General features: G+C 40.3%; 1 protein-coding gene across 1 annotated transcript in view; it reads right to left on the bottom strand.

Moving 5' to 3' along the window:
- Nucleotides 1–365: 365 nt before the first annotated feature.
- bicdl1 (BICD family like cargo adaptor 1) overlaps nt 366–16,368 on the bottom strand; it is a 54,440-nt gene continuing 38,437 nt past the window's right edge. Inside the window, exons 6-11 of the mRNA XM_036578847.1 lie at nt 13,607–13,786; nt 9,904–10,122; nt 6,690–6,833; nt 4,958–5,088; nt 4,574–4,694; nt 366–2,235 (exon numbers count right to left, since the gene is read on the bottom strand). Of these exons, the coding sequence (XP_036434740.1) occupies nt 2,050–2,235; nt 4,574–4,694; nt 4,958–5,088; nt 6,690–6,833; nt 9,904–10,122; nt 13,607–13,786 (981 nt within the window). The 3' untranslated portion in view covers nt 366–2,049. The remainder of the gene's footprint in view (nt 2,236–4,573; nt 4,695–4,957; nt 5,089–6,689; nt 6,834–9,903; nt 10,123–13,606; nt 13,787–16,368) is intronic.

The following is a 16,368-nucleotide window of genomic DNA, read 5'->3' as shown; positions in this document are numbered from 1 at the left end:
AATCCTGGCTATAGAACATCTAGTGACGGACACCTGACATAAAAAGCATTTAGCTCTCACAGCCTTGAGGACAGTTTGCTTGTGGTTATTTAAGTTTCTTCTTAAATGAACACATTTGAAGAACTACTGTCAGCACAGTTTGTAATTTTGTGAATCATTGCTGCAAACTGCCTGCAGCTGAAATCTGGTAGCTCTATAGGTTCATTCACATCACTCAAGGCCTGAATTAGTGTAATTCTGAAAGGTACACTAATAATAAACTAAAATTAAAGCAGTCAAATTGGGAGGTGCATGAGTATATTTATAACTGTTTGTGTTTTTTTTTTTAAACAACATCTTGGTAAATATAAGGAATGTGCACGGGTACTCGAGTACTCTGTTATGGTTAACTGTTCGAGGTGCTGGTATTCAAACAGTGAAATCATTATCTACGTATTCATTATGTTTCATCATGAGGAGACGGAGAAAATATACTGGCTAACAATTCAGGGAAGTGTGGATTTCGTTTTAGCATGACTGTAAAATATGAGTTTTGTGAGTGAAGTTACATACGTCTTTGCTACTATGAAACTATGACGTCTCTGAACGTGAGCGCATTGCCAAGAACGTGTTATGAAGGTCACTGAGAAGACAGAGACAGCACGGCCGGCTCTGGTGCGACTTTTTTTGCTAGCTTCTCTCCAGGAAGAGTGAAAATACATTCCTCTGACAAAGTTACATGTCATTTTGTCCACTGGCGAGAAAAGAACTTGTGTTGAATGCATTAATTTAGTGTTAGCTTACTGGCTTATTTGAAGAGGCAGCTTCTGTTACTCATCAGACGCAAAACCTGCCGATTTCCCGCAGCTATTTTTGAATAATAAAATATCTAAAAAGTACGTGTATAGCCCTATGATAAATTTGGCCAAAGTCCATTTTTTCCCATTTTTGTTGCTTTTCTTCCCTGTGGTTAACCAGATATCCGTTCATGATATCTATTCAGCATCTCCTGATACTCAGATATCAACGTTATTTGGAATGCACGACCCTAGTAAGTCTAATAACTATTACATAGATTTGCAATTTACCTCATAACTGTCATTTTCATACACTGAAAAAGAGATGCACTGAATTTGCGCTTAAGTATGCAAATACGTACATCATGTGCAGACCAATAAAATGCACCACATCAGCACAGTATGCTTACCTAATAATAATCCAGCAATGATTGTGCTGATGTACTGTGTTTTATTCATGTGGCTGAGTACATTTTTTCATTGTATTTGCTAGTAAACAACTGACTGAGAATAAGGCCCCTGTGAAAGTGTGAATTAACATAATGGCTGTTTCTGGCTGTTAGGCTGCAGCTAATTCACAAAATACAACCAGTAGCCTGACTTCAAATCTCCAGCCTGAACCTTCTACAGTCGTCCTGAGTTAAAGGCCAAACGCATCCTTCAGTTTGTCAGAGCTAAATCTCAGACTTCCAATGTACGTGACTGGCAGTAGGGTGAGGAGAGTATGTCTGAGGCACTAGGAGGGGAAGCTGGCCTCTGATATGGGGCAAATGTGGTAACCCTGTACAAATCACCCTGAAGCAGAGCTTGAAGCTGTATCAGTTGAGGATAATAGCCAAGGACCTTCTCTTTCTGTAAATCTCTTATATTCGCATTGACTTCCCCAGGCCTTCATCTAGAATGATCTGAAGGAGTGGAGTGGTTGGGGCAGATAAAGTGCAAAATGGCTCCAGGCCTTCACAAGATTCTGACGTTTGGTGGTTATTCGCTCTAAAGTCTTAGTCTTTGGCTAGGTCAGTCATTAGGTTTGCTCTCTCAGTCTCTATTGCTCTCTCCCTTTTTCTCTCTCTACACTTAAAAAAGTGAGGCACTAAATTTACTTGATTCAATTCTATACATAATTTCAACATAAATAAACATTACATCAACTTTAAATTTGCTTACTGTTGGCAGTAAGCAAGCTGTACATTTAATTCATGCGGAAATTATGTACATTTGAATCACGTAAATTCGATGCTTGTCTTTAACGTTACTTCTTTCTCTCTACACAGACTCAGTTCTTCTTGAAAAATGAGAAGAGGCGCTTGTCGCCATCAGAGAGGCGGTGGGGTCTCCTGGAAGGGGGTCCCGAGTGGGTGCGGGAGCCCGTGTTGGCCCCGGAGAAAGAGTACGGAGAGTCCCTCCATTCCTCCTGATGCTTATCCATCAACTGCTGATCTATCACTCTGTGCATATCATCCTAAGAAAGAGAGACAGAGAGGTGCAATGAAAGAAAGAGCAAGAGAACATAAGGTTATGCTGCCTTTGTTAGTTGTACACAAAAGAAAAACGAGAATCAGACAAAAGTAATGAGATGCATATGAAAAGTACAAGGAAAACTGACAATGGGTAAAACAAATGAGGGGAAAATGTATGAAACCATGACAAAACATGAGTGAAATGGATGGACCTCGGCATGCCATGACAGATCCCCATAGAGTCGTGCTGGGGTAGAGGTAGAATCAAGAGATGGTACAATACCACTGTTTCTTTTCTGATACCGTTACTGAAACCTTAAGTATCAGCTGATACTGATTCTGATTTTTCTTTTTCTTTAAAAAAAAATCACTAAGCTTAAAAATGAGCTATTTTTATTTGATGCATTTAAAGGAAGATGGTGATCTAAAAGCACTATAGTCAAACTATTCAAACACTGTACAACCTCATATGAATAAAATGACTTCCAGAGAAATCCACAGATTTTCTTTTTAAATTCTTTCACACAAATATATCTATTTCAAATATGTGCAAGATTAGATTAGATTAGATTAAATTCTACCATAATACTCAGCTAATTGTTATTCTTATGTTAACACTAAGCTACATGTAGCTACTGTTACCGCATGGCCTACTTTACTTTGTTTTTGCTTTCTGTGATATAAGAAGCTATATTTATTACAGAATTGGATTGCATACATTCTTTTTCTGTCTCCAACTTTTTTTTGCTAGTAACAGCTCACTGCCGATACTGGGTATGGAAACAGTGCCATCTCTTGTATAAACTCTGGTCTGGATGTTGGCATGGGTCGAGATGGCATACAGGAGCTCACCTCTAAGGCAGGAAGGGGCTACCACAGGGGGAGAGGGGATTCGTACGGAAGCTGAGAAAGGCCACTAGATCAGAAACCACAAGAGCCACACAGTGAACAGCCCTGAGGAGGCAAACTGCAGGCAGGGAGAGAGAGAGAGAGAGAGAGAGAGAGAAAGAAAGAGAGAAAGAGAGAGAGAGGGGAGAGCTACAAGTTATACAGGGAGAGGGAAGGATACATAGACGCATACACTCACTCACACACAGTTTCTCTCTCTCTCACATGCGCGCACACACACACCAACACATCTTAAAGCAATGGTTTGTCCAAAAGCCAAATATACCCCTTAAAAAATTTCCCATTATCCCAAATACAGTGGAAAAGCCAAGGTGCTTGGTTAACCCCACCAGCAGCCAACAAAACACACTGCTAAAGTTTGTTGTGAAGCAGGAAACTGATTCAAACATGAAAACTCGTTCTTTCTTTAAATGAGGCAAAACAGTTAAGCTGTGTTTAAACCAAACCAGTTATTACTAGTATCCTTCTATATCTATGAAATTGGACTGTATAGCTACGAACTCTCCTATTGGCTAATGTATTGGCAGGTCAGAGTACGCTCTGTCAAAAGTATAGCTTGTTTTTCAACAGATAGTGGAGTCTAATTTTCACAAACTCATGTGTTTGTGTCTGCTGTATGTCAACACATTTTATTCATTGAAATCAATGGCAAGAAATGAGTTTTTGATGGAAACCAAAATGTCTTTGTGAACGCAGCCTTAGTCATCACACCTGCCTAAAACCCTGGTCACCTGGATAAAAACATCAATAGACAGTGATCCTGCAGCCTGACATTTTTACAGTACTTTGTCCATTTTTATAGATAGCTGTATGTTAACTGTGCCTAAGCTTCCATTACTTGATAGCTACATTAGCCTCCTAGCTCCATAACTAATTAGAATCAGTTCAGACACCAAACACATCTTGGCTGATCAGCTACATTTGGTATAATGAGAAAATGAATAAATTTGATTTTCAAACAAACCGCTGCTTTAGGAGACAGTGAGAAAGACAGCGATGAGACATAAACAGTAAATCCTGAGAAGAAAAGAAAGAGTGGACAGAGAAGAGAGCCACAGACTCAAAGTCAATCAGTGACAAACAAAAGAGAGAGAAGACAATGGGATACAGAGAGGGAGACACACTGAGAGAGGGGGCTTTGAGAAAGAGACCCTACAGACTCAGTAGAGTTATGCAATGAAACAATACAACATTAAAGACTTGGGGCCATAGGAGTGTCAGTAGAGCTTGCAGATGTCTTAATTAGTGTACTCTGATTTTCTGCACTGCTCAGAGAACTAGCTTGTGCTTCTATAAGCATGGCTGTGACCTCTCTAGTCCCTTGGTCCTAGTGTAAACCAGGACAGATTCTGAGTAGGATGGACATATATGGTAAAATATGAGTGTCCTAACAGGCCTCATGTTTGTGTGTTAGTGGGACTCCTGACCCACCTGCCAGGCTTCTAGCTGCTGCGACAAGTTGAGCTTCTGCTGGATAGCGTCCAGGAGCTGACTGTTCAGAGACATAATGTCTATCTTACACTTAGCCAGCTCCATCTCCACTGCTTTTTTCCTGAAGGAGAAAGAGAGAAAGAGAGAGAGAATGAGAATGTGATGGTCTATCCCATGGTAGGACATGATATATATGACAGAATGAGGTCATGGTTAAAAGGCTGAGGGAACACATTCACTACATCTGCTTCAGACAAGGAAGAACCTGAAATGTTTCTTGTAGAAGTGCACTTTCCTCTGTAACCCACAGTACTGTGCTACTTTAAAGTAAACAAGTAGCCATAAATAACTAAACATTGTTTACTATAATATAATCCAATATACTTGGTGATTGCGTCGTCTCGGTCTCGGATGGCGCTCTGCAGTTGTTCACTGGGTTCTCGAACCTCCGACATGGCTCGTAATCTCTCGTTCTCCTCCCGAGACGAACATACTTCTAATGAGAGCAGCGCAATCTACAACAGCATGATGAAACATAGCAATGGAATCAATCTCAACTGAACAATAAAGTTTAATCGGCCTCTCTAAGCTTCAACCACAAATGCATTCTTTTGGAGCTACTTGGACAAGCTTTACATAATGTCTGCATAAATTCCACTCAAGCTAATAAGAAAACATGACATGTAACTCAGTTTTTGTTTATAATGTGTTATTAAATTCAAATGACTTATTTTGTGTGCATGTTAAAGGTCCTAGGTGAAACTGTTCCTACCTCTACAGGACCGCTTGCATACCTGAATATTTTTTCATTAGCGTTTATAAATTTCCACCTCTGTTTGTCTCTCTCGCGGTTGCTCTTCTGATATAGTTGCAAGCTACACACTGTTGCGCTTTCTGTTGTTGCCGTTATGTCAGTATATGTTGCAAATACGATGGAAAAAATGCTGTCAGCAAATCCCTTAGAGCAATGGTTCTCAGTCAGGGGTCCTAAAGTCCCACTGCCTTGTCTGTTGTGGGTTCTCTGCTCTGTGACACCCAGTTCATGTAAGGAAGGATTTGATAATTAGTTTATGGGTTGCATCAGGTGTGTTGGGAGCAGAGAGGGTCTAAAATGTGAGGAAGATCGGTACTCTAGGACCAGAATTGAGAACTACTGCTACAGTAGCAAGTGGTCTAAACTATGATGTTAAAGCCGCACTGTGTAAGATTTGGGAATTTGGAGAGCCCTCTGGTGAAAATCTGTTACTGCACACAACGTGTGTAAGACATGCTTCAGACCCCTTGTGCTGATGAATCTGAAGTATGCGCGCACTGAAAGAAAATTCATAGAGAATTCAGTCAAAACTTGGTAAAGTACATGTCTTCCAAGGATGTAAGTGAATGATCTACTACTGTCATCATATGTTCATCAGTATAATGGTGATTTGGCATTTGAGACCTAAACATTATGCCAGACCTTTCTGAGCCTGTGCGTTAGACGTTAATATGTCAGACAGATGATCTGAAAAACTACCACAAAATGTCTGGCAACATCTCTAACTTTTAAACTAACAAAATTAACAAAAAAAGAAACATGTATATAGTGCAGCTTTAACTTAAGTAGCAACATCATACCAGAAGCTGGTGAGCATACTGCTTCGCAGAAGTGAGTAATATGACAACATTTTTCGTTATTGTGATAAATGGCCTCACATTATGTCACAATATGCTTTTCTGTGTGTACATGAATCAACTACACAAAGAGATCATAATTAGTCCTGTTTATTTGGATTTGTGCAGTATCTGAAAAGAACAAAAATCATTGTATTCATAGCATTTATCAAATGTGGTACTACTTTTTTCTTTTTTTCTCTGTTCCAATGGACATCATGTATCAAGATAATCTATTTATCTTATCTTTAGTGGGTGCTACTGGATAAGATGCTTTTGTGGGTGGAGAATGGGTAGGTCAGTTAGGCCTGCTTTATAGATATAAGTTGCGTTCCAGAAGCTGAGCTGCTGTCTTTTTGAGCACAGCTGTAGTCTACAGCATGTCAGTTTACCCCGTGAGTCTAACTTTCACTTCCAGTTTAGTTTTGCTGACTCAGTGTGTGCGTGCGTGCGTGTGTGTGTGTACCTGATTATGGAGCTGCAGCACCTCTTCCTGTGCGCTGCGCACTCTTTCCTGTTCCTGTTCGTAAAGCTCTCGCACTTCTCTCAGCTCCTCGCCCAGCTTCCTCACCTGCTCCTCCAGCACCTCCTCATCACTGCGCCGTGAACCCTGCACACACACACACCCCATAAATGTAGTTTAGAGCAGAGCTTGCCAAATTTGCTTGTGTAGTATCTCTCATTTTGCTGTCTTCCCTGATCTAAACAGCTAATTAACAAACCCTTCCAGAGTTTTAGCAGAGAAACACTAAACTGTGCAGGAGTAGCAGAACCAGGATTGGGAACCACTGCTATCATACATACATACATACATCATCTAAACCGCTTATCCTTCTGGGTCGCGGTGGGGTGCTGGAGCCTATCCCAGCTGTCATTGGGCGGAAGGCAGGATACACCCTGGACAGGTCGCCAGTCCATCGCAGGGCCACTGCTATCATATAGTCCTTTAATCCTTTTCTACAAACCAAGTCAACTTCTCTTTCACCATCACACTTTTACAATTTAACTACATATTAATATTTTAAAGTGTGATTAGGTCCTAAACACATCAGCCAAAGGGTCCATTTAAACTACTAAATTACTGAATAGAATGCTTTTGTATAGAGTAAGCTAGTTAATGTTTTTACAGTGTGTATTCCATGTTCCATGAGTGTGTGCACTACATACATAAAGGAGGCAAAAAATCTTAAGTGATAGGAATCAGATATTTGAAGTAGGCCTGTCACAATTATTGCATAATTGCTTGATCACAATTATTTGAGATAATTGCAATTATTTGATTTGACTGCAATTATTTTCCAACAGTAATTAGATTTCACAAGCATACTGTACTATTCATAACTAGCGTAATGTGATAAGCTTGAATTTTCATTAGTTGGCTTGAGGCAAATAAATAAAAATAAGAAATTACTTTTCTGGGTTCTAGTTCTAACTGCACTATATTACATGTTTAAGGGGCAATAGTTGTTAATTTAATTAAAAATTTTAGCATGTATGCTTGCAGAACAAATGTTTTTTGCCCACATTTCCACAGCCTCAGGGGGAAAAATGGAAGTTCTGGTTGACTGTTGGCACTTGTTTCACATACTACAGTGCAGTGCACCTCATGTCAGAGCTAGGAAGTAAGCATGCTAATAAGCCAATTGAGCTGTTTTAGACTCGTATTTTATTAGTTGCATAATATGAACAAAACAGACAATTAAGCTGTTAATCAGAATTATTTATATAACAATTAATCAGGTCACTCGTGCGATATGAAGATGTTAAAACAGGCAGATTATGTGGAGAGTACAGCGCTGATGTGCTACTAGAGGAAGCAGAAAAACATGCGCACGCATCACAAAAATGCATGGTTCATGTGGAAGTGAACCGAGACCCATGATTTTCAGTGGACCACAGTTTATTTGTGTATGAGTATGAGAGAGTTTTTACACCTGTCAGAACAGACTGTGGACCGTGGACATGTAGCAGTGTGTATGTGGTTACTGTGGACTTGTTGCAGTGTGTGTGTGGTTACCGTGTACATGTTTCATTGTTTTTGTGTGTGTGGTTAACATGGACTTGTTGCAGTGTGTGTGTGTGTGTGGTTACTGGGGACTCGTTGCAGTGTGTGTGCTTAGAGTGGGCGTGTAGCAGTGTGTGTGTGGTTAATGTGGACTTGTTGCAGTGTGTGTTTACCGTGGACGTGTAGCAGTGTGTGTGTGGTTACTGTGGACTTGTTGCAGTGTGTGTGTGGTTACCGCGTATATGTTGCAGTGTGTGTGTGTGTGTGTGTGTGTGTGTGTGTGTGTGTGTGCGTGTGTGTGTGTGTTTAACATGGACTCGTTGCAGTGTGTGTGCTTAGTGTGGACGTGTAGCAGTGTGTGTGTGTGGTTAATGTGGGCTCGTTGCAGTGTGTGTTTACCGTGGACGTGTAGCAGTGTGTGTGTGGTTACTGTGGACTTGTTGCAGTGTGTGTGTGGTTACCGCGTATATGTTGCAGTGTGTGTGTGTGTGTGTGTGTGTGTGTGTGCGTGTGTGTGTTTAACATGGACTCGTTGCAGTGTGTGTGCTTAGTGTGGACGTGTAGCAGTGTGTGTGTGTGGTTAATGTGGGCTCATTGCAGTGTGTGGTTACCGTGGACTTGTTGCAGTGTGTGTGTGGTTAATGTGGGCTCGTTGCAGTGTGTGGTTACCGTGGACTTGTTGCAGTGTGTGTGTGGTTACCGCGTACATGTTGCAGTGTGTGTGTGTGTGGTTAACGTGGACTCGTTGCAGTGTGTGTGCTTAGTGTGAACATGTAGCAGTGTGTGTGTGGTTAATGTGGGCTCGTTGCAGTGTGTGTGTTTACCATGGACGTGTAGCAGTGTGTGTGTGGTTAACGTGGACTCGTTGCAGTGTGTGTGCTTAGTGTGAACATGTAGCAGTGTGTGTGTGGTTAATGTGGGCTCGTTGCAGTGTGTGTGTTTACCATGGACGTGTAGCAGTGTGTGTGTGGTTATCGTGGACACGTTGCAGTGTTACTCTGGACCCATGCAGTATGTGTGTGTGTGTGTGTATATGGTTACTCTGAATGCATTGCAGTGTGTGTGTGTGTTTACGGTTACTCTTGACCTGTTGCAGTGTGTTTGTGTATGGTTACTCTGAACCCGTTGCAGTATGTGTGTGTGTGTGTGTGTGTGTGTGCATATGGTTACTCTGAACCTGTTGTGGTGTGTGTGTGTGTGTGCGGTTACTCTGGACCTGTTGCAGTGTGGCTGTGTGTGTGTGTGGTTATCCTGGAAACGTTGCTGTGTGTATGGTTAGTCTGGACCCGTTGCAGTGTGTGCGTGTGTGTTTACTCTGGACCCGTTGCAGTGTGTGCGTGTGTGTGTGTGTGTTTACTCTGGACCCGTTGCAGTTTGTGCGTGTGTGTGTTTACTCTGGACCCGTTGCAGTGTGTGTGCGTGTGTATGGTTACTCTGGACCCGCTGCAGTGTGTGTGTGTGTGTGTGTGGTTACTCTGGGCCTGTTGCGGTGTGTGTGTGGTTACCGTGGACTCATTGTGGTGTATGAGCATGTGTGATTACTGTGGACTCGTTGCGGTGTGTGTGTGTGTGGTTAAGGTAGACTCACTGCAGTGTATTTGTCTGTGTGTATGGTTACTGTGGACCTGTTGCAGTGTGTGTGTGTGTGTGTGTGTGTGTGTGTGTGTGTGGTTACCGTGGACTCGTTGCCGTCCAGTAAGTTTTGCGTCAGTCTCCGCAGCTCCAGCAGGCTGGACTGCAGGCTGCCCGTAGGCACGTCTTTAGCGGACGATGTCTCTGAAGACTCGTCCATTGAGGAATCCGTGGACAAGGCAGAGTCTGTGATGTCATTTCCTCTCAGCTGAGAGCAGATGGAGCGCACCTGGCAGTACGCCTCCCACAGCTGCAGCCGCAACTGCAGAGAAAGAGCGTGCTATGAACCCTCTGATTGGTACCTTCATGATACGCACACTGTGAAAGCCCCTTCTCATATTTTGTTAACTTATTTCTTACTCGCAGTTCAGAACAATAAGCAGAGAAATTTAGTCAAAAGTACAGATTCTAAACTTTCTTCAGTACCACTGACATATAAGATATTTAATTATGTTTAATTATCAAAAGGTATTGTTGTGTGTTCAATGTTATTTTGCGGTAAAATGCTGTTACGTTTTTACCACGTTATTGCTATATACTGATAATAAACAGAAAAAAATCCAAAGTGAAGTCCCAAAACCACATATACAATGTAAATCAAATGTAGATGTAATCCATTACATAACTATCAGCGTTGGAGGTAACGTAGTACAAAGTAACACAAAGTAATGTAATTACTTTTTCCTTGTACCAAACTAGTGTAACACATTACAGTGTAAATTCTTGTAATCACATTACAGTTGCTGAAAATTATCTTGCGTTACTCATATGTGTTGAACAGAGCAAAATTAAGTACACAATAGAAAACATTAATTTATAAATGTACATTACTTGTGCCTGTCTTGCGTAATGTACAGGCACGTGTGCTATATATGACAACTGACTGCACAACTTTGACTATAAACGCAAGCAGCGCAGTGTGAGCACAGCACAATTCAAAGCATCTAATCATGCCAATATTAAACTGATGAATAAAGACCTCCATGCTAAAGACGAGTGTCCCAACCTCCCCTACACAAATGAAACTTTATTTTCATTCAGACACAGCTCTGTATGCTTCCTTACATTTTATTCTTACATATTTTGTTTCAAGGCAGCTGTTTTTGAACTGTTTCTACTGGCTAGTTTCTATGTTATCAAACAGATTCAGGTTTTCATCATTTTCATTGTGTCTTGTTCAGAGCAAAGGCAGAAAAAGTTTACTATAATTGTCTGTTTCTTTCTAAATAAATTACTGAATGCACGATTAGGTTTTCCCTTGTACTTTCCAGTCAGTACAGATTTGTATAGGTTTTACATTACATTAATGTAGTGAGTAGTGAAATTGCTTTTCTTGTGAGTAATCAATACAGTAATCAGTTTACAGTCTGAGAGAAGTAATGAGTAAATTGTAATGGATAAAGTTTTTTGAGTAACTACTTCAACTCTGATAACTATGTAATTAACTGTGTAGTTATATTTAAATAGTAAAGCAAAACAACAGTAATAACTGTACACTTGTAAGGCATAACATGGGCGCAGTTAATGTGAAGGCATTCTTATCTACAGGGGAGAGAGATCCAGGACCAAACTTGCTTTCTGTGGTGCACATGTGTGTGCATCTGTGTAAAAGAGAGTGAGAGAGAGAGAGAGAGAGAGAGAGAGAGAGATAGCCAGTGCAAGGCAGAGACACTGTCGCTGTGAGAGTGTGTGTGTGAGCTGGTTTCAGTGAGTCAGAGCTCAGACAATCTCCCCTCTTTCTGTCTGTTGCTACCTTCACATCACGTTTGTGCAATATGTAGTCTAGTCTGCACCGTACACCACAGGCCAAAAGCAAGAAATGCTCCTGAAGGCTTGATTAAGGTTGGGCATCATTCAACACCAAAACCCTGATTTCAATGTTATCAGCAAAAATTGTGATCCTCTACACTATATGAAAAACAATGGAAAATTTTGGAGAACCTTCTTTTATTAACCTAGGTTTATTATTCAGTCATTAACCATACTATTTATTATCCAGCAACTACTATACATTCTTCTGTACTATGAAACTAATATGTAAGTTATGTAATTATGAGAGTGCAGGACCCATACATAAAGAGCCCACATCAAGAAAAACTGCACTCCTTACTTTTTTAAAATAAGAGTTTGAATTACTATCTAAACATTGTTAAAATTTCAAAATATACTGTTCAGTCCCCTGTCCATTCAGTTATATACATATGAAAACTAAGCTGCAAAAACTGCCTGTTTTGAACTGTGATTTAAAAAAAACATGCAGATTAACATATATTCACCTGTAAGTTAAATGGATCGTTTCAGCCCAGACTGCTTTTTGAATAAGGCACAATATAGAGCAGTCACTGACAATAAATGGTCATTTACATACGTTAACACAGTAACAAAAACAGCCTGTAATTCTAAGAGAGGTAAGAAAATGGTCATGTAAAAATCAATTATGACTGTTTTGGAATGTAAATACATGCAAATTATCAGTGAGCCTCAAGGAAAACAAAATATAGGATATGGAACCTTTAAGTGTGGGCCTGTATAAGGGCTATAAGGTTTAGGTGTCAGTTACATTGATTGTTGGCAAATTGATTTAACTGTAAAACATTTATGAAATTTAAAAATCACAGCTCGCTTGGTCTGCAGTGTATGTGTGTCAAAACAGTTAGTTCTGACTACACAATCTATTTGACCATGAATTTGATACCATGCTAATGTAATCTCAGCTACTGCCACCAATGCATCCTAACAATGTGACTTTTCATGCACACAAAATAAATACAATTTCTTCATGAAAACTGAGCTGTGTGCTACAGTTTCTCATTAAGCTGAATGAGATGTTTGCCAATGTTCTGTTGCGCTTTTTATTTTTCCTTTACTTCTTTGTTGTTGAACACAATATCATGAGTGATGTACATTGACCAACCACTTCATTAAGTACACCTCCTTGTTTATACACTCACTGTCCATTTCATCAGCTCCACATACCATACAGATGCACTTTGTAGTTCTACAATTTCAGACTGTAGTCCATTTGTTTCTCTGAATACTTTGTTAGCCCCCTTTCACCCTGTTCTTCAATGGTCAGGACCCCCATGGGACCACCACAGAGCAGGTATTACATCATTCTCAGCGCTGCAGTGACACTGACATGGTGGTAGTGTGTTAGTGTGTGTTGCGCTGGTACAAGTGGATCAAACACAGCAGTGCTGCTGGTGTTTTAAACACCTCAGTGCCACTGCTGGACTGAGAATAGTCCACCAACCAAAAATATTCAGACAACAGCGCCCTGTGACCAAGGATAAAGCACTTACACAAACAGTGCAAATAAAAGAAGAGCTATTGTCTCTGACTTCACTTCTACAAGGTGGACCAACACGATAAGAGTGTCTAACAGAGTGGACAGTGAGTGGACACAGTATTTAAAAACTCCAGAAGCACTGCTGCGTCTGATCCACTCGTACAAGCACAACACACACTTACACACCACCACATCAATGTCACTGCGGTGCTGAGAATGACCCAAAACACAAATAATACCTGTTCTTGGTGGTCCTGTGGAGGTCCTGACTATCGAAATACAGGGTAAAAGGGGGCTAACAAACTATGCAGAGAAACAGATGGACAACAGTTTGTAATTGAAAACTCCAAAGTGCACCTACATGGTAAGTGGAGCTGATAAAATAGACAAAGAGTGCAGATACAAGGTAGACACGTCCTCTTGTGTCCTGCTGCTTGAGTGCTTTGTGTGTGTGTACCTGCTCTCTCTCCTGCTCCAGCTCCTCCTGCTCCATGCTCTGTTCTATCTCACACAGTAGTGAGTGGCTACTGGGGCTGAAGCTTTGGAGGCTCCTCTCCTCGCTCAGCTCCTCCAGCCGTGTGCTCAGCTGCCGGTGAGAGACACGCACCTCCTGCAGCTCCAACTGGCTCTGCCGCAGCTGAGGACACACACCAGTGACAAACTCGCACTGAAACCGGCTACTGAAGATTTAGCGCTATGTGGCGGTGCAAGGGAATGAGGGAGTAGCCCACGCTTGCACGACCACAGTTATCACTGGCTGTAACAAAAAGTATGTTGTTATTTGAAATTTTGTAATTTTCACTCATAGTGCACTGAACCAAGCAGAGAAATTCAGTCAGACTTGTGGATCCTAAACTTTCAATCAATACCACATTTGTGTTTATTAGTAGAAGATGAGATATTTATAATGACTTAAAAGAATAGTTTGGTGGAAAATCAAATACTCCCAGTTTTCTACTTACCTCAGATACAGTTGATCAGCCAAGACATGTGTGTTGTTCAAAATGTGCTTCTTTAGTTCAGTGCTGAAGCTAAAAGGCTAACATTGGTAACAAACAATAGAAGTCAATAGTCACCCAAATCTTTTTTTTTGTAAATACACCCCTAAAACCTCTCTCAACCTGCTAATACCACCACGTATTTATGAAAAGATTAGGGTGACTACTGACTTCTAGTGTTTGTTACCAACATTAGCCATATAGCTCCAGTGCTAAACTAAAGAAACACGGTCTGGACACCAAACATGTCTTGTCTGCTTGACTTAATTTGGGTTGAGTGGACAATGCTATAAATTAGATTTTTTTTGCTGAAACATTCCTTTAAGTTGGATGTACACTCATTCACACAGAAGGCAAAAACACACTTTATATATTGGTATAATAATTTCTAAACTCCTCAGGTTCCAGTTATTGTAATTTGAGGAGGTGTGGTGCATAAAAACCCATTATCTTTACACAGGATGCCTTAGGGAGAGAAACACCTCCTCAACAAAAACTGTAGGCCAAAATAGAGCTGTTTACAGAATCTTCTTTTGTGGCTTTTACGTCAAATAGAAATAGTACACGAATAAATAGTAAAGGAATGCTGAAAAAACACAAAGCAACTGACAGCAGAGCTGTGTATCCTTGTTCAAGTACCCACAATGCTGACACAAAGAGTTCAAAGCCAGTTTCAGCATTTTGGTCTGAGGAGATAACTATGAGTCTCTATGCTCAGAAAAGCACACACATTCTTGAATAAACATCTTACACATCTTAACTTTGTTCATCCAAACCTTTAGTTCTACACTTTGCCTATATTTTGAGTAAATATATATACTTCAATGTGATGTTTTGTGCTATTTAACAATAGCAAAAATAATACCAATAAGTAGGGGTGAGCAATATGACAATATTTTATCATTAACATGATAAATTATATCACAATACAGTACTTGAAGAACACTAAGTACATATGCAAAGTGAGCAAAATTAGGCCTGTTTAACTGGATTTAGTGCAGTGCAGTTTGTAAAACACTGAGTAAAAATCACTGTAGTTGTAAGTTCATTATTTTATTATGGTGTTTGTCATAAGTGGCACTTATTATTTCTCAGACAAACTAAATATTGTGATGCACATCATGTTGCCATATCTATAATCCCTACTAATAAGCTAAGAAAGAAAGTTCAATTTCAAATGAAAATCATTCTAAAGCAGTTTTCCTTACCGTATCCTAAATTACCTTACGTCATAGATCCACAATTGCATTCTTACATCTTAACTGTACAATGAATACCTAAATCACTGCTAAGTGCTGGTTATTGCTGGTTATTACCTTGCAGTTTCTGCATAATTAAACTGTTAAACAAAGTCATTCAGGGTGGTCTGATGTGAAATAGTGCATTGTATGAACTTGGATTCTTTTACAGTTGTAATAGGAACCAGGAGTCATGTCTACAACACAAATATAGTCATGTTATTTACTACCAAAACAACCAGCTAAGCTCTATGTGTCTTCTTAGTTTTATGTGTAATGTTGATAATGCTAAAGTGGAGGAAAACATAGGTATTGTTTTGTCATACAACCTCCTGCATGCTCCTCCTCACAATGAATGGGCTTTAAAAAATGTTAGAACTATGAGAAAACAATAGGTTCACTCCAGTCACCCTAGTAGTTCCCTGCAAAGTGGACTGCACAGGATATTCAGACCTTTTAAGGGTGATTGCAAACCAGAGGCAATGAAAATGTTCCATTGAAAGGGAACCTAGAACTGCACAGCTGTACATCACTACGCAGGAAGTTGCAGGCAAGTTTACTCATCAGTCATTGCATGTCTCTTGTCTCTCGTCAAACATGAAGCAAGACTATGACACTGCAGGATGTTCTGAATGACGGAATTTATCACAGTTCCCTTAACCAACATCCCAAGCTCTAGTGTATGGGGAATATAACAGCACTGCCTAGGGACTGCAGCTAATGTCTCAGGCATCAGGCAGTGAGCACCATTTCAATTAACACTGTTCAGGAAGGTAGCTTTAAAGGCAATAAACGCTTCTGGTTCCTGTCACCACCACTGTGAACAATTCTGACTCAATAAGTTTCTTGAAAATTCTACGTAATTAAATGGCTGTGATGTAAACAAAGTAATTCAGGGTGATTTGAATGTGAAATGCTACGCTCTTGAGAAATCTGCAGAGTCATAGAGAGTCACAGGAACCTCTACAAGCTCCCTCACAGAA

The sequence above is a fragment of the Colossoma macropomum genome, unplaced genomic scaffold, assembly GCF_904425465.1.
Source record: "Colossoma macropomum unplaced genomic scaffold, Colossoma_macropomum, whole genome shotgun sequence".
NCBI classification, from domain to species: domain Eukaryota; kingdom Metazoa; phylum Chordata; class Actinopteri; order Characiformes; family Serrasalmidae; genus Colossoma; species Colossoma macropomum.
Note: the sequence above shows the minus strand (reverse complement) of the source record. Positions and strands in the feature narration are given on the sequence as shown.